We start from the raw sequence: 26,884 nt of genomic DNA on the forward strand, positions 1-26,884 counted from the left end.
TATTTACATGTCAAAAGGTGATAGCCCTCGCGATCCAGCTCAGTTCCACAGTCACACGTCTTAAGCAGCCGGCTGAAAGGCAAACCAGCACCCAACCTCATACAAGACGCTACACGAAATTCATTCGGCTTCAGTGCGTTCTTGTCTGAAGTTGGTATTACCTCTAGCCATGCTCCAGCTCCTTTTCCGTGTAAGGACCTGATCCTTGCAACATGTCTCTCTGAGTTCATGCTTTTGATAACTTCTTCTGATCGTTTAACAGACAAACAGACGGACGGACAAACACACACACAGACACACACAGACACACACACACACACACACACACACACACACACACACACACACACACACACACACAAACACAGAGATGGATAGACAGACAGACAGACAGACAGATGGGCAGGCAGATGCATGGATGGACAGATGGATTGATGGATGACTGATGAGTGAGCACCAGGAAGACAAATGTAGGCATGTGCCACAGCCATGTGTGAACACACACACACACGCGCGCGCACACACACACACACACACACACACACACACACACACACACACAGACACACGCGCGCACACACACACACACACACACACACACACACACACACACACACACAGACACACACACACACACAAACACGCACGCACACACACACACACACACACACACACACACACACACACACACACACACACACACACACCACACTTGCATGAAAGTGTATGTGTGTGCTTGTGTCTAGGACACCCTCGCTGATGAACAGCAAGTAGCAAGAATTAAATCACAGAATTAAGACACAAACGTCATCTCCACGAAGTCAAAAGTATTATAGCAGTTTGTAATGAAGTCTTGTAACCCAATATGTTGATGTTTTCTTTTGCTAATCAAATTTCTTTATGTAATTGATATTAACAAAATGTGATTAATGTTTGTAATTTATTAGATGATTTGTATTAATTATGTGTCTGATGTGTAATAACAATATAGTAATGTATTGATAACAATATGTAATAGCAATATAAAATATATTAATATTAATGACTCTACTATACTAATATAGTAATACATGTACATGTATATATATGTATATATATATATATATATATATATATATATATATATATATATACCCAGGCATTGAATGCAGTATAAATGCTAATATAAAATAATTAATTAATTAATTAATTAATGATATAAAATAATTAATTAATTAATTAATTAATGATGCATGAGGGACCAAGTCTGCACCAGTCGTCTCACACAGATAGGTCGCTGTGTCTCGGTTAGTCAATTTGTTGTTACCAAATTTGATATCAATTACTATTTATCTCTCAACTACTCTAGACACTTCCCAGCATGGATCACACTCTCAACACATACAAATCGATCATAAAATCTCTACATCTCTACAGACTGCCATTATATCCTCTATATCGAGTAATAGACTGACTGTTCTCTCCCAACTTCATGAGATGAGACGCAACATCGAGTGTCTTTGCATCGCCGTCTCGTTTCGTATGCAACGAACGTGGCTCGACGACCAGCTGGGGTGTTGCTCCACTGGTGGTGGAGTGACTTGCTGATTGTGGTGTGACACAAATGAATGAGTTGGGTTGAGGTATGTGACGCGTTCCCCATGCCTGGCAAGTCTTTGTGTGAATGCGTGTGGAGCTGTGCGAGCGACGAGAGAGGAGCGATGGTGGTCCGAGTCTCTGCGTCTCACAGGCCGTGCTCCTGGCCGGCTCCAGCATTGTCAGAGACTTGGCCTTCATGCCGTTGTGTTCGACCGGTTGCGTGCTGGTCAGTACCTCCACACTCTTGCTGTGAGTCAGAGGGCTAATGCAATAGTCACTCTCAAGTTGTATCACATCCGGATGCGTCACTTCCGGTATCAACATTTCCGGTTGCGTCACTTCTGGGTTTGTCATTTCCGGTATCGGCATTTCCGGTTTAGTCATTCCCGGTTGCGTCACTTCCGGGTTTGTCATTTCCTGTAGTGCAATTTCCGGGTGTCCTTGTTTGTTGCATTTGGTCAGTTTTACTTTCGTTTGCTTTCTTTGTTCACGATGAGTCCTCTCCGCCCGTTGAATTCCTGACAGCAAATAGGATGTCTGAAAGTGCTTCTTTCTTGCTCGGAATGACACTGCGATCGCTTTGGGTTTCGACTGTCTGAGAACAGAGCGAAGTGCAGGTGGTTTCTGTGGCGGTTCGCATGCCCTACATATTGAAATCGGCGACAACAATCGACAATCCAGACGATCCTGACACGATGTCGGAGACGTCGTGTTCTCCCAGAGTGAGAAACCCTTCGAGACAATCCATCCCTGGAATGAGAGATTGTTTTGCCACATTCTCTTGCTTCGCTCGCGCTCTTTCCTGTCTCTGTCTGCGTACTCTTTTCTTATCTTTTTCTCTACTGTTTCGTTGGCTTCGTTGTTTTTGTTGCTGCTCCACTTGAATGCGGCGAGGCGTCGTGCACATTCACGTTTGCCCCACAGTTTGGCTGTCTCGAGTGCCGTGTGACCACTGAAGTCTGTGATGTTAAAATCGGCTCCTGATTGGAGGAGTAATTCGAGACATTCGAGGTGACCTTCACGAGCGGCGATGTGGAGTGGTGTCAGATCACCATGACATTGACTATAGAATAATGAAGTTGTAGATAGACAGATAGACAGACAGATAGACACTCAAACAGATAGACAGACACAGACAGACATATAGACAGACAGACAAACAGACAGACAGACAGACACACAATCAGATAGACAGACAGATAGATACACAGACAAACAATAGAAAACAAACAGACAGATACACACACACACACACACACACACACACACAAACATACTGACACACAGACAAACAAATAGAAACACAAATAGACAGACAAATGAAGAAAAACAAACAAACAACTCAGAGATGATGGACAAACAAACAAACCGACAGACAAACAAACAAATAGAAAAGCAAACAAACATACAGATAGACACCAAACAGACAAACAAATGGAAACACAAACAAATAGACAGACAAATGAAGAAAAACAAACACACACACAAACACACTCACAGAGATGATGGACAAACACAGAGACAAACAAATAAACTGACAGACAGACAAACAAATAGAAAACCAAACAAACAGGCAGACAGACAAATAAACATACAGACAGACACCAAACTGACAGACAAACAAACACACTCACAGAGATGATGGACAAACACAGAGACAAATAAATAAACTGACAGACAGACAAATAAATAGAAAACCAAACAAACAGGCAGACAGACAAACAAACTTACAGACAGACACCAAACTGACAGACAAACAAACACACTCACAGAGACGATGGACAAACGCCAAACATAAGGACACACCAACACGGCGTTACATCTAATTCTCGACCTGTTCAGATCAGCACCCTCCTCAATAAGCATCTGCATGAGCAGTAATCTCTTGTTCTTCTTCAGTCGAGAAGACAAGCAGAAATGCAGCGCCGTCGATCCGTCTTTCGTCTTCGCGTTCACGTCCAGACGGCCGTCGGCCAGTAACGTCTCCACACACTCAATATAATATCTCTTGACAGCCCAGTGAAGGCCTGTATAGCCCTAACAACCAGGAGTTACCATGACGTTGCCCCTAGCAACGAGCTTGAAAGAAACTTTCTGACCTTTGAGTCCGTTCTGCGTGGAGAGTGGTGCGCTAGAAGGCGTTTTAGTAACTTAAAGTCGCCTATTCTACACGCTGTTAGCACCGTCTCCATAGGTGACGAACAAAGGGAAAACAGTCTTGCCCTTGGAGATCCGACACTTTGTGCGCGCTTTATACGGGCTTTTGAAAATGTGCAAATTTAGATTATAATTACGTATAAATATTTAACGTGTTTTTAATAAAACCACGGTAATGACAACATTAGTTTAAATTTTTTAAAAACATATTTATTGTTCCCTGTTGGTATGAGTACAAATGAATGTTAGCCACGCACGTGCACCTCGAGCTGCCAGAGTAACTTTACAATTTACTGAAGTACGGCATCGCACTAATTCACTGTTTACAATAGAACACGAACAATTGTCAATACGTCTACACGTCAGTACACGACGCCAATGCGTGTGCACGTGATTAGGCGCCAAAATTGCTTTGAACAGCCTCCAAATATGGGTAATACGGGCTACGTGCGTCGAGAGCATCATAGTACACTGCGCATCTTGTTTCCCGCCAATCTTACTTTCGCCGTCTCAACGGCTTGTCGCTTTGCAAACTCGTCGCCCGCGAGTCGTACACTGCAGACGAGGCATGTGGATTCAAGTGCGCAAAATGAACGGTCACGGACCGGCCGTGCACATCAACAAACTCAGCAAATTGACAAAAATCGAAGAGCTGCGGCGTCGGCTCGTCGACCGCTTCGACGTGCCGCCCGAAAGACAGCGACTGTTCTATCGCGGCAAGCAGGTGCGTGCGTATTCTGGTAGAAAAACGAGAATTTCGGTTTTGTGAATGAAATTGAAGGCGCGCGTGGCGGGCTGCCACACCGGCGGTTTGTGCCACGTGATTGTATGTGTCCCGCGCGTGTGTGTGAGCCTGTGTGATTGTCTTCTGTGGTGTTCGTGTCATGCTGTGCATGTCATGGTCTGTAGCTCCTCGTGACTCTCATCGACCAATCGGCTGCCCTCGTCGACCAATCGGCTGCCTGATTTGCTAATCAATTTATTGTTTGTTCCCATCACATCCAATTACGAACGTCTGTGACTCGAAATAGATTGATGACGTCATTGAGTGGAGGAATCCGACGAGACCATGCGAACCCGGTCCATGTATGTAGATTAGTGTGATGCAAGTCAACGTGGTGGCCATCATCATGTACAGCAGGAGTGATAACTGTTGGTATGTCCGAGTAGGATGCTTAGAGTGGCCACGTGGCTTGAACTATCTGATCTCGAAACGTCCAGAAATGCTTGTCACGTGCATCATTGCATTAGGTTGTAAGATCGGTGACGTACCGTCGCATTGGGGTGTGACTTCGCTGTTAATTAAACGAATTAGTAATGTTAAATTATGGAATTTTTTATAAGTCACGTGATTGGCGTGGGTAGTGCCCTCGAACGGAGCTTGAGTCACTCTACGTGGAGTGCACGGTGTACAGTGAATTAGCCAATCACGGAGCAGGGTTTGCGTCTTAGTTGCAACTACAGATAACAACCAACCACCTAATTCAAGAAATGCATGAATACCAGGGGAGGGGGTCACGTACAGTGTATCCTCGCTTGTCTGACTTCCTGTGGGCAGTAGATATCGAAAAGAGGGTCGGAAACGTGACAAGATGGATACGTGAAGCATCTTTCCTACAGGTTGACATCATATCTGTTGGACAATGAAGTGTGGGGATATGTGAGGGTCGGATAAGTGATAATACTTCACTCTTTGTATGCATGTTGTGTATTGATATTTTGTAAATTATGTGTGTTGGTTGGTAGATGGAAGATGGGCTCACGTTGTTTGATTATGAAGTTGGTCTGAATGATATTATCCAGCTGTTGGTGAAGTCGGAAGCATCAGCTGAGGAGCAGAGTGAGAACTGTGAAGACAGAGTGAATGACTTGAAGGAGAGGAGGAATTCAGATGATGTGCATGCACCGTCGTACAATATTAGACCAAGTAGCAAGGTATGGACATACACAGATACAAACTTTGGTGGGATTGTAGTGGAGGGATGCATCTCATAATATGCTAGACTACTGTATTGGAGGGATGCATCTCACAATACATTAGACTATTGTATTGGAGGGATGCATCTCACAATACATTAGACTATTGTATTGGAGGGATGCATCTCACAATACATAAAGAACTCATTTATTAGATAAACGAGGAGCACCTCACTAATACATGGCCATCACACTTAACAATAATGTGGCGCCAGTAAAGTAATAGTAAAAGCTCTAACAAGTAATGTACAACTAAATATTGTTTCTGGCTAACCATATTTTACGAGATTCTTCAATTGTCACCTTTACGATTGATGATAATAGTTGACGTTGATTGTGAGGAGGAATAGAGATGACATCAAGGAAGGGGAGAAGACTTGGAGTATCAATAAAGCCTCTAGATCCTATTTGAATATTTAATTGCTTACAGGTGAAGCCTTTTGATTTGATGGTCATCATGAAGTCTGTATACCGTTCTGATTTTCTTTTATTTGCATCAAAAAAGTTTGTTTCGAAAGGGATTGTTAGTTCTATGACATAAAATTTGAGCGTATGATTATTCCAAATCAACATGTCAGGCCTTTGTGCAGTAGGAATGATGTCAGATGGAAACTTTACTTCACAGTCTTTTAAATCAGCAAAGATGTTGAATTGATGTGGTAGATGGTTAATAGCCGCATTATAGAGAAGACTGAGAACAGAGTCGTGACGTTGATTGTAATGACGACATTGTAAGAGGACTGAGCAATTATTGAGAACGTGAAGAAGGGTTTGACGTTGATGACATAGAGGACATTTATCACAAGAACGTTTACTCCATAGGACAAGATTAGCATTTGAAGGGAGGGTATCAGAAACGGCATTGAGGACAAAAGAGAGTTGATGACCGGGAAGACAAGAGACAACATTTGCCCAGACGTCAGATGAACAGTTCTCTAGACGGAAGATGGATCCCTGGACATGTAGATTCTTAGTTCTTGCAAGAAGTTGTTTTTGGTGTTCCTCCTTTAGTCTTGATTTGGTGATGTCACTCAATTTTGCTGCAGAAGCACCTGGTATTTCAGATAGTGACTTTGCTGCTTCTCTAAAAGCAGAGAATCTGTTGCTATACGATTTATTATATGCTTGACTGGTGGCCAAAGAGCGGACACAGTTGTCATGTGAGGATAAGAGACGGGCAGATTTTGAAGACTGGAGGGAGATGGAAGACGTAGACAAACGCGGTAAGCCAAGACCAGCATTTTGTGGGAGGAGGTAGAAGATGGCAGTACAGGCCGAGCGACGAAGTTTACACCATTTCTTGAGGTAAGATGTAACAATTCTATCTAATTCAGATTGCAGCCAGCTTGGTGAAAGAGGAAGTAGAGACAGGTACCACGACAATCTTGGGAAGATTCCATTTTGGTATAATTTTAGTTTCCACCGACAACTAACAGGGCAATTGTCTAATTTCTCCATCAAAGTCTTTGCCTTGCTTATTAGAGAGGATTTGAAATTATCATCGGACAAGTTTCCATTAATTGGCATTCCAAGGAAAAGGAAAGACTCGGAACCAAGAAAGGGAACAGACTCATTAGAAATTGAAACAGAAGGATCACGAAGATGGAATTTGGGTTTAAAACTAAGACCTAAACAGCTGGATTTGGACATTTTAATGGTCAGTTGGGACCACTGGCACCAGTCAGACACAATATTACATAAACGCTGTAAACCAGGAGGCGACTTTGATACTAGGGTAACGTCATCAGCGAACAGAAGAGCATTGATCTTGTGAGATGAACCACTAAGCGTGTAACCAAAAGGCTGAGTCTTCAACATCATAACGAGTGTGTTTATGACGGTGTTAAAAACAATGACCGAAAACGGGTCACCTTGGAGCACTCCAATATTGCAGGGCAACATGGATGTTGCCCATTTCACAGTGGAAACTTGTAGCTGAAGGTTTGAATATATGTTGGTGATGACGGACAGTAGATGGTCTGGAGCATGATAGAGTCTAAAGCATTGTAAAATGAGCCAATGTGGGACAGAACCATAGGCATTGGCAAAGTCAAGCCAACATATTGATAAAGCGTGTCGACTTCTTTTAGCATCAGCAATAGCTGACCTTAGCTTGTACTGATGTTCCTCTGTACCACATATACCAGGGAGAAAAGCCTTCTGAATTGATGTATCGAAGAATTTATTTTCCAACATAAATTGGCACCATCGATCCTTGAGCATAGAGGTGTATATCTTACCAATACACGGTGTTAAGGCGATAGGTCTAAATAAAGAAGGATCGTGGGGATCTTTGGATGCAGCAGGCTTGGCAAAGAGACGTATGACACCAGTTTTCCAAAGTTGTGGGATGGAGGCAGAAAGCCAGCAACAATTAAATAGATCCAGCAGTGCAGGCAGTAGAGAAGGACACATCTTGAATACAAGATAGGATAACCCATCCAGAGGACTCGGAGCTGCAGAATTTCGAGTAGATTTGATTTTCTTAAGAATCTCAGAAGTTGAAAATGGACGAATATCAAAGTCACGAGAAGGAGGTCGAGGAGAAGACACACCAGAAGGAAGCACAGGAGGGGGAGGAAGAGACCGTTTGGAGTAAGTAGACTGGAAGAAAGTATAGGCTTCATCAGCAGAAAACTGTGGCAGTACGTTAGAGGTGTCAGAGTCATCAGAGAACAAATCCTTAGAGAACTTCCAAAAGTTGGTTGAACAGCGTTTATTAGCATTTCTAGCAGAAGACTTGAGATCCTGTTTATTCATGACAGCTTTCAGTTTACTATGACGTCTAATTAGTTGGTGAAATTGACGAGCAAATGATGTCAATTCTGCTAGAGACGCCCCTTGTCGTTTGGCTTGACGAAATTTGCGTCTAACTTCATTCTTAGTAGACCTCAGAGCATCCAGTTGAGCTTGATTGTTGGCAGGTTTCCGTTTGCGCTTACGAGTAGAAGAACGGTGGCATCCAAAGCGTGATTTCAGACCATAATACAGACGTTCGCGTATGACTTGATATTTAGATTCAACACCAACTGCTTCCAAAACATTTGGGACAACAGCAGACTGTACCCAGTCATTCACGTCAGACCACATTTTAACATCAGAGGCGGGAGGAAGACGGAGTCGTGGCAGAAAATTATTGCAATGAGAAGAAAAGGTGTTCTGCTTAGCGACATCAGAAAGACCGCAGTGCTGACGAGGCGGGATCTTTGTTTCTGATGTTGACTTATCAGCAGATATAATAGTTTCACACCTACCAGTAGTACATGACGGTACAGTAGGCGTTAATTGCGACGTGATAGTCGTTGTAAGATTGAGGTTAGGAGGAAGGGTAGAAGAAGATCCAGACGGTGGAGAAGCAGATCCAGGCTGCGTAGCGATGTCACGATGCGAGGTTATTGTAGGTGTCGCCTTATCAGCAGTGTTGTGGTTTGTGGTGATGGTATCTGTTGTCGCGTAATTAGCAGTGACGGATGAGGTGACACATTTTGCATCAGAAACAGGATAGTTATGATCCAAAGACGTAGAAGATAGTTGGTAATATTGTTGAGAGTCAATGTGGAGAGTAGAACTTGAAAACGGAGACAAGTAGCTATTGATGTCAGCAACGGAAACGGATAGACTATTGTATTGGAGGGATGCATCTCACAATACACTAGACTGTTGTATTAGAGGGATGCATCTCACAATACACTAGACTATTGTATTGGAGTGATGCATCTCACAATACACTAGACTATTGTATTGGAGGGATGCATCTCACAATACACTAGACTATTGTATTGGAGGGATGCATCTCACAATACACTAGACTATTGTATTGGAGGGATGCATCTCACAATACACTAGACTATTGTATTGGAGGGATGCATCTCACAATACACAAAGAACTCATTTATTAGATAAACGAGGAGCACCTCACTAATACATAGCCATCACACTTAACAATAATGTGGCGCCAGTAAAGTAATAGTAAAAGCTCTAACAAGTAATGTACAACTAAAATAACTAAACTAGGATAAACAGAACTAGATATTGTTTCTGGCTAACCATATTTTACGAGATTCTTCAATTGTCACCTTTACGATTGATGATAATAGTTGACGTTGATTGTGAGGAGGAATAGAGATGACATCAAGGAAGGGGAGAAGACTTGGAGTATCAATAAAGCCTCTAGATCCTATTTGAATATTTAGTTGCTTACAGGTGAAGCCTTTTGATTTGATGGTCATCATGAAGTCTGTATACCGTTCTGATTTTCTTTTATTTGCATCAAAAAAGTTTGTTTCGAAAGGGATTGTTAGTTCTATGACATAAAATTTGAGCGTATGATTATTCCAAATCAACATGTCAGGCCTTTGTGCAGTAGGAATGATGTCAGATGGAAACTTTACTTCACAGTCTTTTAAATCAGCAAAGATGTTGAATTGATGTGGTAGATGGTTAATAGCCGCATTATAGAGAAGACTGAGAACAGAGTCGTGACGTTGATTGTAATGACGACATTGTAAGAGGACTGAGCAATTATTGAGAACGTGAAGAAGGGTTTGACGTTGATGACATAGAGGACATTTATCACAAGAACGTTTACTCCATAGGACAAGATTAGCATTTGAAGGGAGGGTATCAGAAACGGCATTGAGGACAAAAGAGAGTTGATGACCGGGAAGACAAGAGACAACATTTGCCCAGACGTCAGATGAACAGTTCTCTAGACGGAAGATGGATCCCTGGACATGTAGATTCTTAGTTCTTGCAAGAAGTTGTTTTTGGTGTTCCTCCTTTAGTCTTGATTTGGTGATGTCACTCAATTTTGCTGCAGAAGCACCTGGTGTTTCAGATAGTGACTTTGCTGCTTCTCTAAAAGCAGAGAATCTGTTGCTGTACGATTTATTATATGCTTGACTGGTGGCCAAAGAGCGGACACAGTTGTCATGTGAGGATAAGAGACAGGCAGATTTTGAAGACTGGAGGGAGATGGAAGACGTAGACAAACGCGGTAAGCCAAGACCAGCATTTTGTGGGAGGAGGTAGAAGATGGCAGTACAGGCCGAGCGACGAAGTTTACACCATTTCTTGAGGTAAGATGTAACAATTCTATCTAATTCAGATTGCAGCCAGCTTGGTGAAAGAGGAAGTAGAGACAGGTACCACGACAATCTTGGGAAGATTCCATTTTGGTATAATTTTAGTTTCCACCGACAACTAACAGGGCAATTGTCCAATTTCTCCATCAAAGTCTTTGCCTTGCTTATTAGAGAGGATTTGAAATTATCATCGGACAAGTTTCCATTGATTGGCATTCCAAGGAAAAGGAAAGACTCAGAACCAAGAAAGGGAACAGACTCATTAGAAATTGAAACAGAAGGATCACGAAGATGGAATTTGGGTTTAAAACTCAGACCTAAACAGCTGGATTTGGACATCTTAATGGTCAGTTGGGACCACTGGCACCAGTCAGACACAATATTACATAAACGCTGTAAACCAGAAGGCGACTTTGATACTAGGGTAACGTCATCAGCGAACAGAAGAGCATTGATCTTGTGAGATGAACCACTAAGCGTGTAACCAAAAGGCTGAGTCTTCAACATCATAACGAGTGTGTTTATGACGGTGTTAAAAACAATGACCGAAAACGGGTCACCTTGGAGCACTCCAATATTGCAGGGCAACATGGATGTTGCCCACTTCACAGTGGAAACTTGTAGCTGAAGGTTTGAATATATGTTGGTGATGATGGACAGTAGATGGTCTGGAGCATGATAGAGTCTAAAGCATTGTAAAATGAGCCAATGTGGGACAGAACCATAGGCATTGGCAAAGTCAAGCCAACATATTGATAAAGCGTGTCGACTTCTTTTAGCATCAGCAATAGCTGACCTTAGCTTGTACTGATGTTCCTCTGTACCACATATACCAGGGAGAAAAGCCTTCTGAATTGATGTATCGAAGAATTTATTTTCCAACATAAATTGGCACCATCGATCCTTGAGCATAGAGGTGTATATCTTACCAATACACGGTGTTAAGGCAATAGGTCTAAATAAAGAAGGATCGTGGGGATCTTTGGATGCAGCAGGCTTGGCAAAGAGACGTACTATTGTATTGGAGGGATGCATCTCACAATACACTAGACTATTGTATTGGAGGGATGCATCTCACAATACACTAGACTATTGTATTGGAGGGATGCATCTCACAATACACTAGACTATTGTATTAGAGGGATGCATCTCACAATACACTAGACTATTGTATTGGAGGGATGCATCTCACAATACACTAGACTATTGTATTGGAGGGATGCATCTCACAATACATTAGACTATTGTATTAGAGGGATGCATCTCACAATACATTAGATATTTGTGTTAATTGGTTGTGTTGGTTTAGAGCTCTAAAGCTATTTCAAACAGTTCTTCTGCTACCGCCAGTGAAGCTGATGAGGATCAAGTCAGCGGTGCATACAAAGTATGTTATGTACACGTGATTTCAGGTTTTTTGGACAAACATTCATTGATTTCAACAGGTTGGTGACCTAGTAGATGCGAGAAATCTTCACACTGGAGCATGGTTTGAAGCCATCATAGAAAAAGTAACAAAAGGAACGAGCGAAACCAACGGAGACGCGTCAAACATTGAAGCTATCATGTATCATGTGAGATATGACAGGTTAGAGAAAGTAGTGGTAGGTGGTTAATTATTTAGTTAATTAATATATTGTGAGGGGTGTGTGTGTTATTGCGTGTGGCACTGTGTGTGTGTGTGTGTGTGTGTGTGTGTGTGTGTGTGTGTGTGTGTGTGTGTGTGTGTGTGTGTGTGTGTGTGTGTGTGTCATTGTGTGTGTGTGTCATTGTGTGTGTGTGTGTGTGTGTGTGTGTGTGTGTGTGTGTGTGTGTGTGTGTGTGAAGGTATTGAATGGATGCATATTGTATGTATTACATTGGAGAGGTGCATCTTCTAATGTATTACAGAGATGCATCTCCCGATGTATTATTTTCATAATGTATTGGAGGGATGCATCTCCTAATATATTACACAGATGCATCTTGAGCATATTAATACATACATACAACGTAATCTATGAAAACTATGCATCTATCTCACATACATTTTGTAGCAATTTTATTTGACTTTGTGTATGTATTAACAGTCCACATGGTGGCGATGAGGCCATACTTCGTCAGCATGACGTTCGGCATCGAGCTCAATATCGTCTTCAGTGGGCACAGGTCCAGCCATTTGATTGGGTGGGGATTGAGAGGTGTTGTGTGACGTGTGGTTGTTTAGCTTGCTGTTGGACAAAACGTAATGGCAAACTACAATCCAGACAATCCGAAAGAGAGAGGATATTGGTATGACGTGGAGTTGACAAGAAAGGTTTGTATTGTGTTAGTCTTTGTCATGCATGTGTGTGTGTGTGTGTGTGTGTGTGTGTGTGTGTGTGTGTGTGGTGTGTGTTCATTATCTGTTTGTCTATTTATCTCTTTGTTTACTTGTTTGTTTACTTATGTGTTTTGTCATTGCACTGAATGTTGTCTTTGTGTGCTAGGAGGATGACGAATACAGGGAGTTGTACTGTCGATTACTATTGAGGTACAGGAACGCGTGCGCGTGTGTGTGTGTGTGTGTGTCAATGTGTGCACGTGTGTGTGTGTGTGTTTGTCAATGTGTGTGTGTGTGTGTGTGTGTGTGTGTGTGTGTGTGTGTGTTGGGTATATTTGCATAATTTGTTTGTGAATGTGAAGTGGTGGAGACTCGAGTGCCTCGGAGGAGTGCCAGCTGATGTTCATTGACGAGATTTTTAGGATAGAACCACAGCCAGGTAGAGATGCTTAGAAATGTACACACACACACACCACAGACACCACTCACACACACACACACACACACACACACACACACACACACACACACACACACACACACATGCACACGCACCACTTGTATAACTACTTTGTTATAGGTGATACAGATGACAAACTCAATGATGCTGTTTTGGACAAACGAAAACACGTTCCAAGTTGTTCACGTTGCAAAGACAAACCCACAAAGAAATGCATTCATTGTGCATGCTGTGTGGTAAGTATTTGTAGTTCAAATGGACAGACAAACAGACAGACACACAGACAGAGACAGACAGACACACAGACAGGCGCATAGACAGACAGAAGGAAATTGACATTTTTCAATGTTATTCTCTTCTAGTGTGGTGATAAGAGTGAACCTGATCAACAAGTGTTGTGTGATGAATGCGATCAAGCGTATCATCTGTGGTGTCTAGATCCACCTCTCATCGATGTCCCAGAGACTGAGGAATGGTAAGCTGTACTTGTAAGGGCACATGCCTATGATTTACTGTCACGTGTGGGTGTGTTGCGAAACTTGAAATTGTGGCACGGTTTCTTTGACAAACAGTGTTGTGTTTGTTGTAAGTTTTGTTTAGTTAATATCTTTATAGAATAGAGAGTACAGAGACTGGCCAGACAGACGGACAGACAGATAGATGGACAGGCAGGCAGGCAGGCAGATGGATAGACAGACGGACAGACAAATAGACAGACAGATAGATGTAGATGGACAGACAGATGGATGGATGGATGGATAGACAGACAGATAGATAGATGGACAGACAGATAGACACACAGATTGATGGATGGACAGACAGATAGATGGACAGACAGACACAGATTGATGGATGGACAGACAGGTAGACGGACATATAGACAGATCCTGGATAAAGAGTGGCAGACCACACATTTCTCGTCTGTTCATCTCAAGGATCAAGGAGAAGAGTTTTCAAGTCGTCGTCCAAGTCATCGTTCGCGGCTTCGGCCGCTAACGCCGTTTATGACTCTGTTGGCCATTGGGGCCTCCTTTCGTGTTTGATTGTTTGTTTGCTCACCTTTTCATTTGCACAGTCTGCTGTCTACAAGTCATTGTTTGGTACTTCCCTCTTCGTGTCTTTGCGCCAACATTTCCTTTGTTTGAGCGTCGTCATTGTGGATTGTACGCATCTTTACCTCGCGTCAGCGCTAGGCGTCTTCTATGGTGGCCATGCACGTTGTGATGTCCATCCATGTTATCCGGGAGACAGACAGGCAGTGTTCAGTTTTTTGTTTTTTAGTTGTCATTGTAATGTAGTGTATCGTGCTTTGCTTAATTTGATTTAGCCTGTAATAGTTCTGATTTATGAAAATATAATACCATTGACAGACATAGATGGACAGACAGACACGCAGATTGATGGATGGACAGACAGATAGATGGACAGACAGACACAGATTGATGGCTGGACAGACAGGTAGACAGATAGATTGACAGACAGACAGACAGACAGACAGATTGATGGCTGGACAGACAGATAGATGGACAGACAGACACGCAGATTGATGGATGGACAGACAGACACGCAGATTGATGGATGGACAGACAGACACGCAAATTGATGGATGGACAGACAGGTAGATAGACAGACAGATTGATGAATGGACAAACATGTAGACAGACAGATAGATGGACAGAGTGACACACAGATTGATTGATGGACAGACAGACACACAGATTGATTGATGGACAGACAGGTAGACAGACAGACAAACAGGCACACAGACATAAGGACGGACAACAAACAGGTATACAGACATACAGTATAGATCTGTTCATTGAATGCCTGTGTGTTTGCAGGTTTTGTCCCGAGTGTCGTAACGACGATTCTCTGGTGTGTGATTGATGATTCTGTGTATGTTATTGTGGATCAACAATTGATTGTGAGGCGTGGTTGTTGTGTAGGTCGTAGCAGCAGGTCAGACACTCAGACACAGTAAGAAGCGAGCCAAAATGGTATCATCAACTACGAATTGTAAACGAGACTGGGGCAGAGTGAGTAGTCTATCTGTCTGTCTGTCTGTTCATCTGTCTGTCTGTCTGTTTCTGTCTGTTCGTCTGTCTGTCTGTTCATCTGTCTGTCTGTCTGTTTTGTCTGTCTGTCTATCTGTCTGTTCATCTATCTGTCTGTCCAATACATATATTCAACATTGAAATCTACATACAACACAACTAAGGCCACAACAATATGATTCTTTGTTTCTCATCACGTCATTCATAGAAATTAATGCGAGCAGGCGGCCATTACCATTATACCATTAGTCTATTTTTAGGTACGAAGAGGCACTGATTCCTTAAATTAAAAACGTCCAAAGACAGCCACGACTTCAGAAAGTTTTAGAGTCAGACCGACTACATCCAAGGTATCCTTTCATCTTCAATCCGACTGTGTACTAATGTATAGAAAGATACATTGCAACTACAGTCACTGCATCGTCTGACACGCTCAGAATTGTCCACCTGAAGAGAGTTTTGGACGAATTCACAACAGCAATGTTCACGAGAGTGATTAATGCATGCGTCAAACGCTTTATACGCGAAATAATGGAAAAACTGATGCGACGCCAGCAACGCATGCGGACGGGTGATGAGAAACAAAGAATCATATTGTTGTGGCCTAAGCAACTCTACTGTCCCAATCGCACACTCTCTATCAAACTAAACCTCTACAGAGACTAGCCCTGTATAGGACTGTGTACATGTACAGTAAATCACATTAATTGTGTATATTGTTTGTTCTCTTGACTTTCCTTGTACGTTCCAGTAAGCGGGATGTCTTCCCGGAAATCACTCTAGTGTTACATCGTTCAGTGTTCTCCCCAGACATCTCAATGTCTTTGTCTGTTGTCTGTTCGTTTGTGTGTGTGTGTGTGTGTGTGTGTGTGTGTGTGTGTGTGTGTGTGTGTGTGTGTGTGTGTGTGTGTGTGTGTGTGTGTGTGTGTGTGTGTTCATCTGTCATTTTCCTTGGTTTGGTGTCGTCTTATTTGTATTTGATGTGTTTAGGGTATGGCTTGTGTTGGGAGATCGAAAGTCTGCACGATTGTTCCCTCAAATCATTTCGGTGCAATACCCGGAGTTCCAGTTGGAACCATGTGGAAATACAGAGTGACAGTAAGACATAAACTCAACTGTTTGTATGTTTGTTTGTCCATCTGTCTGTGTGTTTGTCCATCTGTCTGTGTGTTTGTCTATCTGTCTGTGTTTGTCCATCTGTCTGTGTTTGTCTATCTGTCTGTGTTTGTTTGTCCATCTGTCTGTGTGTTTGTTTATCCATTTGTCTGTGTGTTTGTTTGTCCATCTGTCTGTGTGTTTGTTTTCCATTTGTCTGTGTGTTTGTTTTCCATCTGTCTGTGTGTTTGTGTATCTGTCTGTTTGTTTGTTTGTCCATCTGTCTGTGTGTTTGTGTATCTGTCTGTGTGTTTGTTTGTCCATCTGTCTGTGTGTTTGTCTATCTCTCTGTATGTTTGTTTGTTTGTCTATCTGTCTGTGTGTTTGTTTGTTTGTCCATCTGTTTGTGTGTTTGTCTATTTGTTTGTATGTTTGTTTGTCCACCTGTTTGTTTGTTTGTCCATCTGTCTGTTTGTTTGTCCATCTGTCTATTTGTTTGTCCATCTGTCTATTTGTTTGTCCATCTGTCTGTGTGTTTGTCTATCTGTCTGTGTGTCTGTTTGTTTGTTTGTCCATCTGTCTGTGTGTTTGTCCATCTGTTTGCGTGTTTGTTATCTCTGTTGTATTGTGTCTAGTGTAGTGAGAGCGGTGTTCATCGGCCACACGTAGCTGGTATTCACGGCAAAGAGCGTGAAGGGGCATACTCTATTGTGTTAGCTGGTGGATATGAGGACGACACTGACATGGGAGAGGACTTCACGTACACGGGGAGTGGAGGCAGAGATCTGTCTGGTAATAGACGGACAGCAGCACAATCGAGTGATCAGAAGCTGACGAGAATGAACAAGTGAGTGATGATGATTGGACTGATGGACGCATACATACGTATACCAATAGACAAAACACACAAACAGATGGACGAACAAACATACAAACAGATGGACAAACAAAGATACAAACAGATGTACAAACAAATGTACAAACAAATGGACAAACAAACAAACATACAAGCAGATGGACAAACAAACAAACATACAAATGGATGGACAAACATAGACACAAACAGATGGACAGAGAAACATGCAAACAGATGGATGAAGAAACATACAAAATAGATGGACAAACAAACACACAGACAGATGGACGGAGAAACATGCAAACAGATGGACAAACATACAGACAGTTGGACAAACAAACATACAGACAGACAGACAAACAAACATACAGACAGACAGACAAACAAAGATACAAACAGATGGACAAACAAAGACACAAACAGATGGACAAACAAAGACAAACAGATGGATGGAGAAACATGCAAACCAAAGGACAACACATACAAATGGATGGACAAACAAGCACACAAGTAGATGGACGGAGAAACATACAAAATAGATGGACAAACAAACACAAAGACAGGTCACTGAGTGGACAGACAAACATACAGACAGATGGACAGATAAACACACAGACAGATGGATATACAAACAGATGGACACACAAAAATACAAACAGATGGACACACACACACCAAACAATCAGACAACCACAATTTTGTTGTACACTCCATAATCACTTGTGTTGTACCAGAGCGCTCGCAATGAACTGCGATGCACCAATCGACGACAAATCCGGGGCAGAAGCTCAAAACTGGAAAGACGGCATGCCCGTTCGCGTGGTAAACACCTTTCCACACGTTTCAATCAACAACAATCCTTAACCAACTCGTCACCATTAGGTTCGTAGCTACAAAGGACGGAAGAACTCTAAGTATGCTCCAGAGGATGGAATTAGATACGACGGTCTGTACAAGGTGGTCAAGTACTGGCCTGAACAGGGACAAGCAGGTTTCTTAGTGTGGCGATATCTACTGAGGAGGGATGACTCGGTGAGATTTGTATATGACACAATAAGTTTGTTGTTTGTCTGTCTGCTTGTATGTCCATCTGTGTATGTAATGTGTCTGTCTATCTGTGTATGTAATATGTGTCTGTCCATTTGTGTATGTAACGTGTCTGTTCATCTGTGTATGTAACATGTCTGTTCATCTGTATATGTAATGTGTCTACCATTTGTGTATGTAACATGTCTGTCCATATGTGTATGTAATGTGTCTGTCCGTATGTGTATGTAACGTGTCTGTTCATCTGTATATGTAATGTGTCTGCCATTTGTGTATGTAACATGTCTGTCCGTATGTGTATGTAATGTGTCTGTCCATCTGTGTATGTAACATGTCTGTCCATTTCTGTATGCAATGTGTCTGTCCATCTGTGTATGTAACATGTTTGTCCATTTGTGTATGTAACATGTCTGTCTATCTGTGTATGTAACATGTCTGTCCATATGTGTATGTAACATGTTTGTCCATTTGTGTATGTAACATGTCTGTCTATCTGTGTATGTAACATGTCTGTCCATATGTGTATGTAACATGTTTGTCCATTTATGTATGTAACATGTCTGTCCATTTGTGTATGTAACATGTTTGTCCATTTGTGTATGTAACATGTCTGTCCATTTGTGTATGTAACATGTCTGTCTATCTGTGTATGTAACATGTCTGTCCATATGTGTATGTAACATGTCTGTCCATTTGTGTATGTAACATGTCTGTCCATCTGTGTATGTAACATGTTTGTCCATTTGTGTATGTAACATGTCTGTCTATCTGTGTATGTAACATGTCTGCCCATATGTGTATGTGACATGTTTGTCTATCTGTGTATGTAACATGTTTGTCCATTTGTGTATGTAACACGTCTGTCTATCTGTGTATGTAACACATCTGTCTATCTGTGTATGTAACATGTCTGTCTATATGTGTATGTAACATGTCTGTCCATTTGTGTATGTAACATGTCTGTCCATTTGTGTATGTAATGTGTCTGTCCATCTGTGTATGTAATGTGTCTGTCCATCTGTGTATGTATTGTGTCTGTCCGTCTGTGTATGTAATGTGTCTGTCCGTCTGTGTATGTAATGTGTCTGTCCATTGTGTATGTAACGTGTCTATCCATTGTTGTCTAGTCTCCTGCTCCGTGGACTGCAGAAGGAAAGCGTATACTTAAGAAACTCGGTCTGACCATGCAGGTGCTGCAAGCGTGTTGCTTTGTGTTGTCTGGTGTGTTTGTTGACCATCTGTTTAGTATCCGGACGGATTTCTTGCTGCAAAAGGAGAGAAGAATGAGAAGGAAAATGGTGTTGATGTGATAGTGAGTGATGAAGAGAGCGAGATGGGAGCTAAGACGAGGAAGGGCAGTAGAAAGAAAAAGAGAAAGTTTATAGGTGTGGAAGAGTGTGGTGTTAGGTGCATGGTGTACAACAGTATGGATGATTATATTGGAGGGATGCATCTCACAATACATTAGACTATTGTATTGGAGGGATGCATCTCACAATACACTAGACTATTGTATTGAAGGGATGCATCTCACAATACATTAGACTATTGTAGTGAAGGGATGCATCTCACAATACACTAGACTATTGTATTGAAGGGATGCATCTCACAATACACTAGACTATAGTATTGGAGGGATGCATCTCACAATACACTAGACTATTGTATTGAAGGGATGCATCTCACAATACACTAGACTATTGCATTGGAGTGATGCATCTCACAATACACGGTCAAACCCATTTATTGAAATAAATAAACAAATGGGGAGCAGCTAGCAACCCCTGTCCAACACGGTTAACAATCCCGTGGCGACATATGGGACAGCAGCTAAGAGCTCTAGACTAGCTACAACGAAGTTGGCTAGCACAGCAAGACTAAAGTAAAAGAGAAGACTAAGTTAACCATTAATTAAACACAGTAACAAGGCTATGAACTGTTCCTCTTGATCCAGATTTTAAATGACTCTTCCATGACAGTCTTGATAATCTGAAGACACATGTTCTCCTTTGTCCTAGCTGGTATACGTAGTTCCGTGCACAAAGAATTTAAATTGGCATTATGAATAAAACCTCTCGATCCAACGAGAAGGTTAAATTGCTTTACGAGATATCTCTTTTCTGACAGAGACTGCACTAGGTCGTAATATCTTGCAGTTTTTCTTTCGTCAGCTGCATCGAAGTTGGACTCATGACAGACAGTAAGTTCTACTAGGTAAATTCTCTGTACCACGTCGTTCCATAGAATGACGTCAGGTCTTTTGGCGGTCACAACGATGTCTGTTGGAAATGGAACAGTGCTGCAGGCAAGATCAGCGAAAACGTTGTAATTACTGGTGGACGTATTCTGAGAGATGGTGTCGTAGATTATCTTGAGAACAGCGTCGTGCCGGGTATTATAACAGCCTCTCTTAAGGAGAACAGAACAATTATTTAGAACGTGTAGAAGAGTCTGTCGTTTATGGCAGAGTGGACATCCATCATTTGTTCTCTTCTTCCACAGCAGAAGATTGGCATTCGTTGGTAATGACTCCGAGACAGCATTTAGAATGAAAGAGAAATGTTCTGATGTTAAACTGTAAACAACTTTTGACCATAAATCTGGCGCAGAATTGTCAATCCGGCTTGTCGCTCCTTGCACTTTGCGGCTCTGCAGTGTCTCCAGAAGATGCTGCTGAAAGTTCTTGTCAAGTCTGTTTTTGGTCTTTTCACCAAGCGACGAGCCTGACAGTCCAGGTGAGTCTGATAAAGAAACAAGTCCTTCTCTAACTGAAGAAAATCTCTCAGGGTGAAACCCATTCACAGCAGCTTTTGTTGCCAGGTACCGGATTGTGTTATCAGATGAGGTCAAAAAACGAGCAGATTTAGATGCCTGAAATTTTGAGGAGCAGTGCGAAAGACAAGGAAGGCCAAGACCACCTTTGGACTTTTCCAAATATAAACGAACAGTGCATGCGGATCTGGGTAGTTTCGTCCATTTCTTCAAGAAGTAAGTCACTATGCTGTCCACGTCTGTTCTAACCCAACTGGGAGCCAGTGGTACTAAAGACAGTGACCAAGCGAGCCTAGGAAACACTCCTTGACTGTAAAGTTTGAGTTTTCGGCAACAGCTAAGCAGACAAGAATCAACTTTTTCCATTAGTTGACGAACTTTAGCCTTTAGTGATTCCTTGAAAGACACAGTGCTCAACTTCCCATTTACTGGCATTCCCAAAAACTTGAAGGTGTCCTCACCAAGAAATGGAATTGAAGAACCAGAAACAGAAACGGCAGGGTCACGGGCATGGTAAGACGGCTTGAACGATAAACTGAGCGATGAACATTTTGAAGGCTTGATGGACAGTTGTGACCAACAACACCACTTGGACACGATGTCGCAGAGGGTTTGTAGGTTCTTGGAATTTCTGGCGAGAAGAGTTAAGTCGTCAGCAAAGAGAAGAGTGTTAACAATATGCTCTGTGTTTTGTAACTTGTAACCAATCGATGGGGCAGACTGTTGTAATTGAAGAACTAGAGTATTGATCACTGTATTGAAAACTATCACCGAGAAAGGGTCGCCTTGGAATACCCCTTTGTGACATGGAATAGAAGGGGTGGACCATTCTGATGTAGATACCAGCAGCTGAAGTGATGAATAGAGATTCATAACCACTTTCTGTAAGTGGAGTGGCGCATGATGAAGAACAAAGCTTTCTCGAACCAACCAGTGAGGCACGGATCCGTACGCATTTGCAAAGTCCAACCAGCAAACAGACAGACAGCGACGATTCCTTCTAGCATCTTCCATGAGAGACCACAATTTAAAATGATGTTCATCTGTTCCACACACACCAGGCAAAAAGGCTTTTTGAACTGATGTATCCAGAAAACCATTACTCAGCAGGAAGTCGCACCATCTGTCTTTCAGGATTGAAGTGTAGATTTTTCCAATACAAGGGGTCAAAGCAATTGGCCTAAAGTTTGAAGGAGTAGTGGGATCAGCTGCAGCACCAGACTTGGGAATCAGTCGAATGACACCAGTTTTCCACAAAGATGGCACAGAACAGGATAACCAGCAACAATTGTATAAATCCACCAATGCTGGGAGGAGTGATGGACATTTCTTCAACACTAGGTAAGAGATACCATCGAGAGGACTTGGAGTTGAGCTGTTTCGTGAATGTTTGATCTTACGGGCAACTTCATTAGCAGAAATTGGTCTGATGTCAAACTGGGTTTTGGGGCTCTTTAGAGTAGGAACATCAGAAGGACAGGAAGGTCCAGAGGATCCCTTTGAGTAAGTGTTCTGAAAGAACTGGTCGGCAACTTGAACAGAAAAGTTTGGACTGACATCCTCAGAAGAAACATCATCATCAGAGAAGAGATCTTTAGCAAATCTCCAAAAGTTTTTCGTGAAACGTTTGTTGGCGGATACAGCAGAATTCTTAACACGTTGTTTGTTTTGGGAAAACTTCAGCTTGCTGTGTCGACGCACTAGTTGATGAAATTGACGGGCTAGATGAAGAATGACATCTGGTGACACGCCATCACGTTTGGCTTGTCTGAACTTCTTTCGCAGATCATTCTTAGCGCACCGTAGATCGTCAACGGTAGACTGTGACTTTAGCTTGTTAGCGCGTTTACGTTTACGTGAGGACGTGGATTGACAGCCGAAACGCCGCTTAAGAAACGAGAAAAGATTGCCATGAAGAAGAGCAAACTTGGAATTTACATCGGGAGTTTGTAAGACAAGAGGAACGACGTTTACTTTAATCCAATTATCAACTTCGCGCCAGGAGACATCATCAGACGCCTTAGGTAGACGTAGGCGAGGGAGAAAACGATTAGACTGGACATTATGACCATCAGAGAGCTTCGTAGCAACACCAACAGAACCACTGTGCAGAAGAGGCGGGGTTGTGTCAGCAGGTGTCGACTTATCAGCGGCATCCCTGGTGGTCGCCGTGGCGACAAAGGTGTGAACAGAGTCATCATACCAAACGGAAGACTTCCGGACAGAAACTGCAGAGATCAAAGGAGAAATAGAAGAACGCACTTGTGAACGTTGTGAAGTACAGTCGTCAAGGGAAGACGAAAGCGTTTCAGGTAGAGCAAGTTCAGCTGGAACGACGTTGCGTGCACCTGGCGAAATGTTGCGTTCGCGTGGCGAAGTGTTGCGTGCACGTGGTGAGGTAGAATCTGATTCCAGATGCAGATCAGGCTCAGTAGGAAATCCAGACGATGTGCCTCCATCAGAAACAGAACAGAAACGAGAATGACGTCCTAATGAAAGAAATAGACGATGGCAACGAGGGCAGCGTTTCCGGCGCATTTCAGAATTCACGGAAAAAGCCAACGCGTTGACAGCAGAAACTTAGGGAGCAGTGGACTCACGTCCACTCTCCCTAGCTGGCCAACAAACTCAAAAGAATTCAAAAAAAAGGAACCAGAAAACAACACCAAAAATTCAAACCAACCGTCCTATATCCGGGACTATTGTATTGGAGTGATGCATCTCACAACACACTAGACTATTGTAGACTATTGTATTGGAGTGATGCATCTCACAACACACTAGACTATTGTATTGGAGGGATGCATCTCACAATACATTAGACTATTGTATTGGAGGGATGCATCTCACAATACATTAGACTATTGTTTCAGTGAGACTATTGTATTGGAAGGATGCATTTCAATACACTAGACCAGAGACCAATATAACTGCCTGGCAACAGCCGACTAAATGTGATGTTTGGCTGGCATAAAAATTTTATAACCTGACATTGACCGATCAATGTCTAATTGCATTGAGCTGAGGTTGTCATAGCATGGGGCTGTTCCTTTTGCGTGAAATTGTTCTCAGAAGGTGTCATATGATATAGCAGAAAGTGATGATGACATGTGTGTAGCATATCTAAGTTGCTGTAACCACTAATAATACTAGGTTGTTATTGTCTTATCTGTAATTATGTTACAAGGTGTTGCTTGTTGCAATATGAGCTAAGAGAGCACCTTACTGCTGTGCTCATTATCTATTCTAGTCTAGCAATTTATGTGCAACTACTCTTTGTTCTCGTTGACCTTTTACACAGGAAGTGCTAATGAGACTGTGGTTCACCAGATGTTATATTTAGTGACCCTCTTAAGATCTTTAGTAACCGCCTTTGCCGTACTCTAACAGATCTTCTTTTACACGTAAGTATGCCCCAAGTAGAGCGTGCATTTTTAGCTTTTTGACCTTCTATTCTGAAACTAGCAATGTTCAAAGGTCCCAATATTCGACCATTGCTTACGTCATGCAACTAGGGTAGTAGATATCAGCAGCCATTGAAGAGATATATGGCCTACACAGGTGCAAACACTTGTTAGAGTGACGGTCGCTAACTAAAACATCCGGTTGCATCAGAATGAGCTTAGTATGTGATCCAGTTGCTGCTCAGCTCTATCCTAGTGATGCTCCGTCTACTCATCAACCAGTGGCGGTGGAGGGTGACGGCAACTGCTTTCGTGCTGCGTCTGTGACACTAACTGGATGTGAGAAGGATCACGTCAAACTTCGCCAGAATGTATGTGAGCAGTTGGAAGAGCAAGCTGAAGCTGTTGCGTCCTCCATACTATCATGGTCCTTGCAAAACCATGACTAATTTTAATTAATATGTGACAGGTCAGCATTGTTTGTTCTTCAATAGCTTCTTTCAAAAAAGGTCAGTCTAATATAGAATTTATGAACATGACATATGTGTACAGTACTGTTCCAGTAATATTTGCTGCCATTCATGATTGGGATTGTAGCGTAGGGCGTGCTTTAGTCTGTGAATCTAAGGCTTTAAGTTTCTTGGCTTTCCTGAAATATTCATTTGGTGCATAAGAGATCAAGGTACAAGGTACATTTAATGTATGCATGGCCGATCAAAACTCTTATACGGCCGATCAAATTTTGATTGTGATCTGACATTTGCTGGCTGACTGCAAAACGTTATATTGGTAGCTGCTAGACTATTGTATTGGAGGGATGCATCTCACAATACACTAGACTATTGTATTGGAGGGATGCATCTCACAATACACTAGACTATTGTATTGGAGGGATGCATCTCACAATACACTAGACTATAGTATTGGACAGTTGCATATTATCTCAATACATTTGACTGTTTGTTTAGAATGCGCCGACGAGAAAAAATCTCCAGCTAAAAAGCAGGCTCTCGAGTTGACAGACAAACAAAGAGCTTTACTGATGGCTGACACTAAGAATAAGAAACTCTGGGAGCAACTGCTGAAAAAATCCCAAGTAAGTCAGGTGGTTGACCAACTTAGTAAGAGACAAAGACAGTAAACACAGCTAATTGTAAAGGTTTTTTTTGTTTGCTGCTTTATACTCTGGTCTGTAGGGGCTGTCTACAAGGGCAGAGTTAGACTTAAGTTTTGAGTAGTCAGACCAGACCCTCTCCTGTTGTCATGCTTGCCATATGATGGCAGGAGTGGGTCTGGCTATGTGAGACTAGGACACTCCTGCTAGTAAATAATTTTTTTTATTTAATTAGTTAAAGATTTAGAGCAGATGTTTGTCAGATTGCTGTAGGTGAAAGTAGTTGTTTTGGGGAAACGGGCTGTCTGGGTTAGTCTCTTTGAATGTACAAATTTAGTTGAAACACGTCTGTACATGCAGACAGACACACACACACACACACACACACACACACACACACACACACACACACACAGGGAGGGGATGGGGGTGAAAGAGGGGAGAGTGATATTAAGGCCCTTTTGTATTCTTTGGCTACACTACATCATCCTGCTGTGTCCAATGGTTACTCTGCTATGCTTGTTCCACTGATAATTTACTCGATTTTGTATTGTAGGTTGGATTGCTTGATTCCATCAAAGAGCAGTTCATGTGTATCTGCTGTCAAGAGCTCGTCTACCAACCAGTCACAACAGAATGCAATCATAACGTCTGCCAGGTCATCCCTCCATCACTTTTCAACACGACTCGTTCGTAACGATTTCTTGTGTTTGTCTAGGATTGCCTCATTCGTTCATTCAGAGCAGAAGTCTTCCGCTGTCCTGCCTGTCGATACTTTCTCGGCAGAAAGTATGAGATGACGGTCAACAAAGACTTGGACGTAGCGTTGAAGTCGATATTTCCTGGCTATGGTGTAGGGCGGTAACCGTCGATTTCTTTTTACAAATAGTCGAGGATATGTTTGAAGTTTTAGCTAAACACTGTTTTATCTTGATGAAGGAGTAGCAAGTCTCCAAGAATTATAGCACTTTATAGATTGCGTCT

The 26,884-nt window shown here is 42.3% G+C and overlaps 4 protein-coding genes across 6 annotated transcripts in view; 2 read left to right on the top strand and 2 right to left on the bottom strand.

The window, feature by feature from the left end:
• LOC134185960 (uncharacterized) overlaps window positions 1–230 on the bottom strand; it is an 898-nt gene extending 668 nt beyond the window's left edge. Inside the window, exon 1 of the mRNA XM_062653853.1 lies at window positions 1–230. This exon is cut by the window's left edge and continues 668 nt beyond it. Within this exon, the coding sequence (XP_062509837.1) occupies window positions 1–230 (230 nt within the window).
• The window catches only part of LOC134185604 (uncharacterized oxidoreductase YjmC-like), a 10,035-nt gene extending 9,069 nt beyond the window's left edge, over window positions 1–966 (top strand). The window contains exon 12 of the mRNA XM_062653430.1: window positions 747–966. Within this exon, the coding sequence (XP_062509414.1) occupies window positions 747–797 (51 nt within the window). The 3' untranslated portion in view covers window positions 798–966. The remainder of the gene's footprint in view (window positions 1–746) is intronic.
• Window positions 967–1,269: 303 nt separating this feature from the next.
• LOC134185794 (protein phosphatase 1 regulatory subunit 12A-like) lies at window positions 1,270–3,809 on the bottom strand. Its single transcript, XM_062653673.1, has 3 exons — window positions 3,678–3,809; window positions 3,413–3,615; window positions 1,270–2,641 (listed from the first exon to the last, which is right to left on the bottom strand). Exons 1-3 carry the CDS (start codon window positions 3,768–3,770, stop codon window positions 1,411–1,413), a joined length of 1,527 nt encoding a protein of 508 aa, XP_062509657.1. The 5' UTR covers window positions 3,771–3,809; the 3' UTR covers window positions 1,270–1,410.
• A 426-nt stretch (window positions 3,810–4,235) lies between these two features.
• LOC134186213 (E3 ubiquitin-protein ligase UHRF1-like) lies at window positions 4,236–26,884 on the top strand. Of its 3 annotated transcripts, none has more exons than XM_062654129.1 (21): window positions 4,236–4,459; window positions 5,482–5,670; window positions 12,106–12,183; window positions 12,242–12,384; window positions 12,866–12,944; window positions 13,003–13,092; window positions 13,265–13,308; window positions 13,461–13,537; window positions 13,679–13,794; window positions 13,921–14,033; window positions 15,400–15,433; window positions 15,505–15,594; window positions 16,603–16,710; window positions 17,343–17,554; window positions 18,298–18,385; window positions 18,446–18,595; window positions 19,738–19,800; window positions 19,857–19,995; window positions 25,755–25,882; window positions 26,457–26,558; window positions 26,619–26,884. In XM_062654129.1, exons 1-21 carry the CDS (start codon window positions 4,304–4,306, stop codon window positions 26,763–26,765), a joined length of 2,346 nt encoding a protein of 781 aa, XP_062510113.1. In that variant the 5' UTR covers window positions 4,236–4,303; the 3' UTR covers window positions 26,766–26,884. The 3 variants fall into 3 exon arrangements, with proteins under 3 accessions (XP_062510113.1, XP_062510114.1, XP_062510115.1); XM_062654130.1 differs by lacking the exon at window positions 4,236–4,459 and adding an exon at window positions 5,146–5,355; XM_062654131.1 differs by lacking the exon at window positions 4,236–4,459 and adding an exon at window positions 5,237–5,401.

This window comes from Corticium candelabrum, chromosome 10 (assembly GCF_963422355.1).
Source record: "Corticium candelabrum chromosome 10, ooCorCand1.1, whole genome shotgun sequence".
Taxonomy (NCBI): Eukaryota; Metazoa; Porifera; class Homoscleromorpha; order Homosclerophorida; family Plakinidae; genus Corticium; species Corticium candelabrum.

Excerpts from the sequence above, each read along its gene's own strand:
- LOC134185794 (XM_062653673.1), bottom strand. The coding sequence starts at position 3,770 with ATGGAGACGGTGCTAACAGCGTGTAGAATAGGCGACTTTAAGTTACTA. Across the intron at positions 3,616-3,677 it reads CACGCAGAACGGACTCAAAG|GGCTATACAGGCCTTCACTG; the intron begins GTCAGAAAGTTT and ends CCTGGTTGTTAG. Across the intron at positions 2,642-3,412 it reads GAGGGTGCTGATCTGAACAG|TCAATGTCATGGTGATCTGA; the intron begins GTCGAGAATTAG and ends ATTATTCTATAG.
- LOC134186213 (XM_062654129.1), top strand. The coding sequence starts at position 4,304 with ATGTGGATTCAAGTGCGCAAAATGAACGGTCACGGACCGGCCGTGCAC. Across the intron at positions 12,385-12,865 it reads TATCATGTGAGATATGACAG|TCCACATGGTGGCGATGAGG; the intron begins GTTAGAGAAAGT and ends ATGTATTAACAG. Across the intron at positions 13,309-13,460 it reads TACTGTCGATTACTATTGAG|TGGTGGAGACTCGAGTGCCT; the intron begins GTACAGGAACGC and ends GTGAATGTGAAG.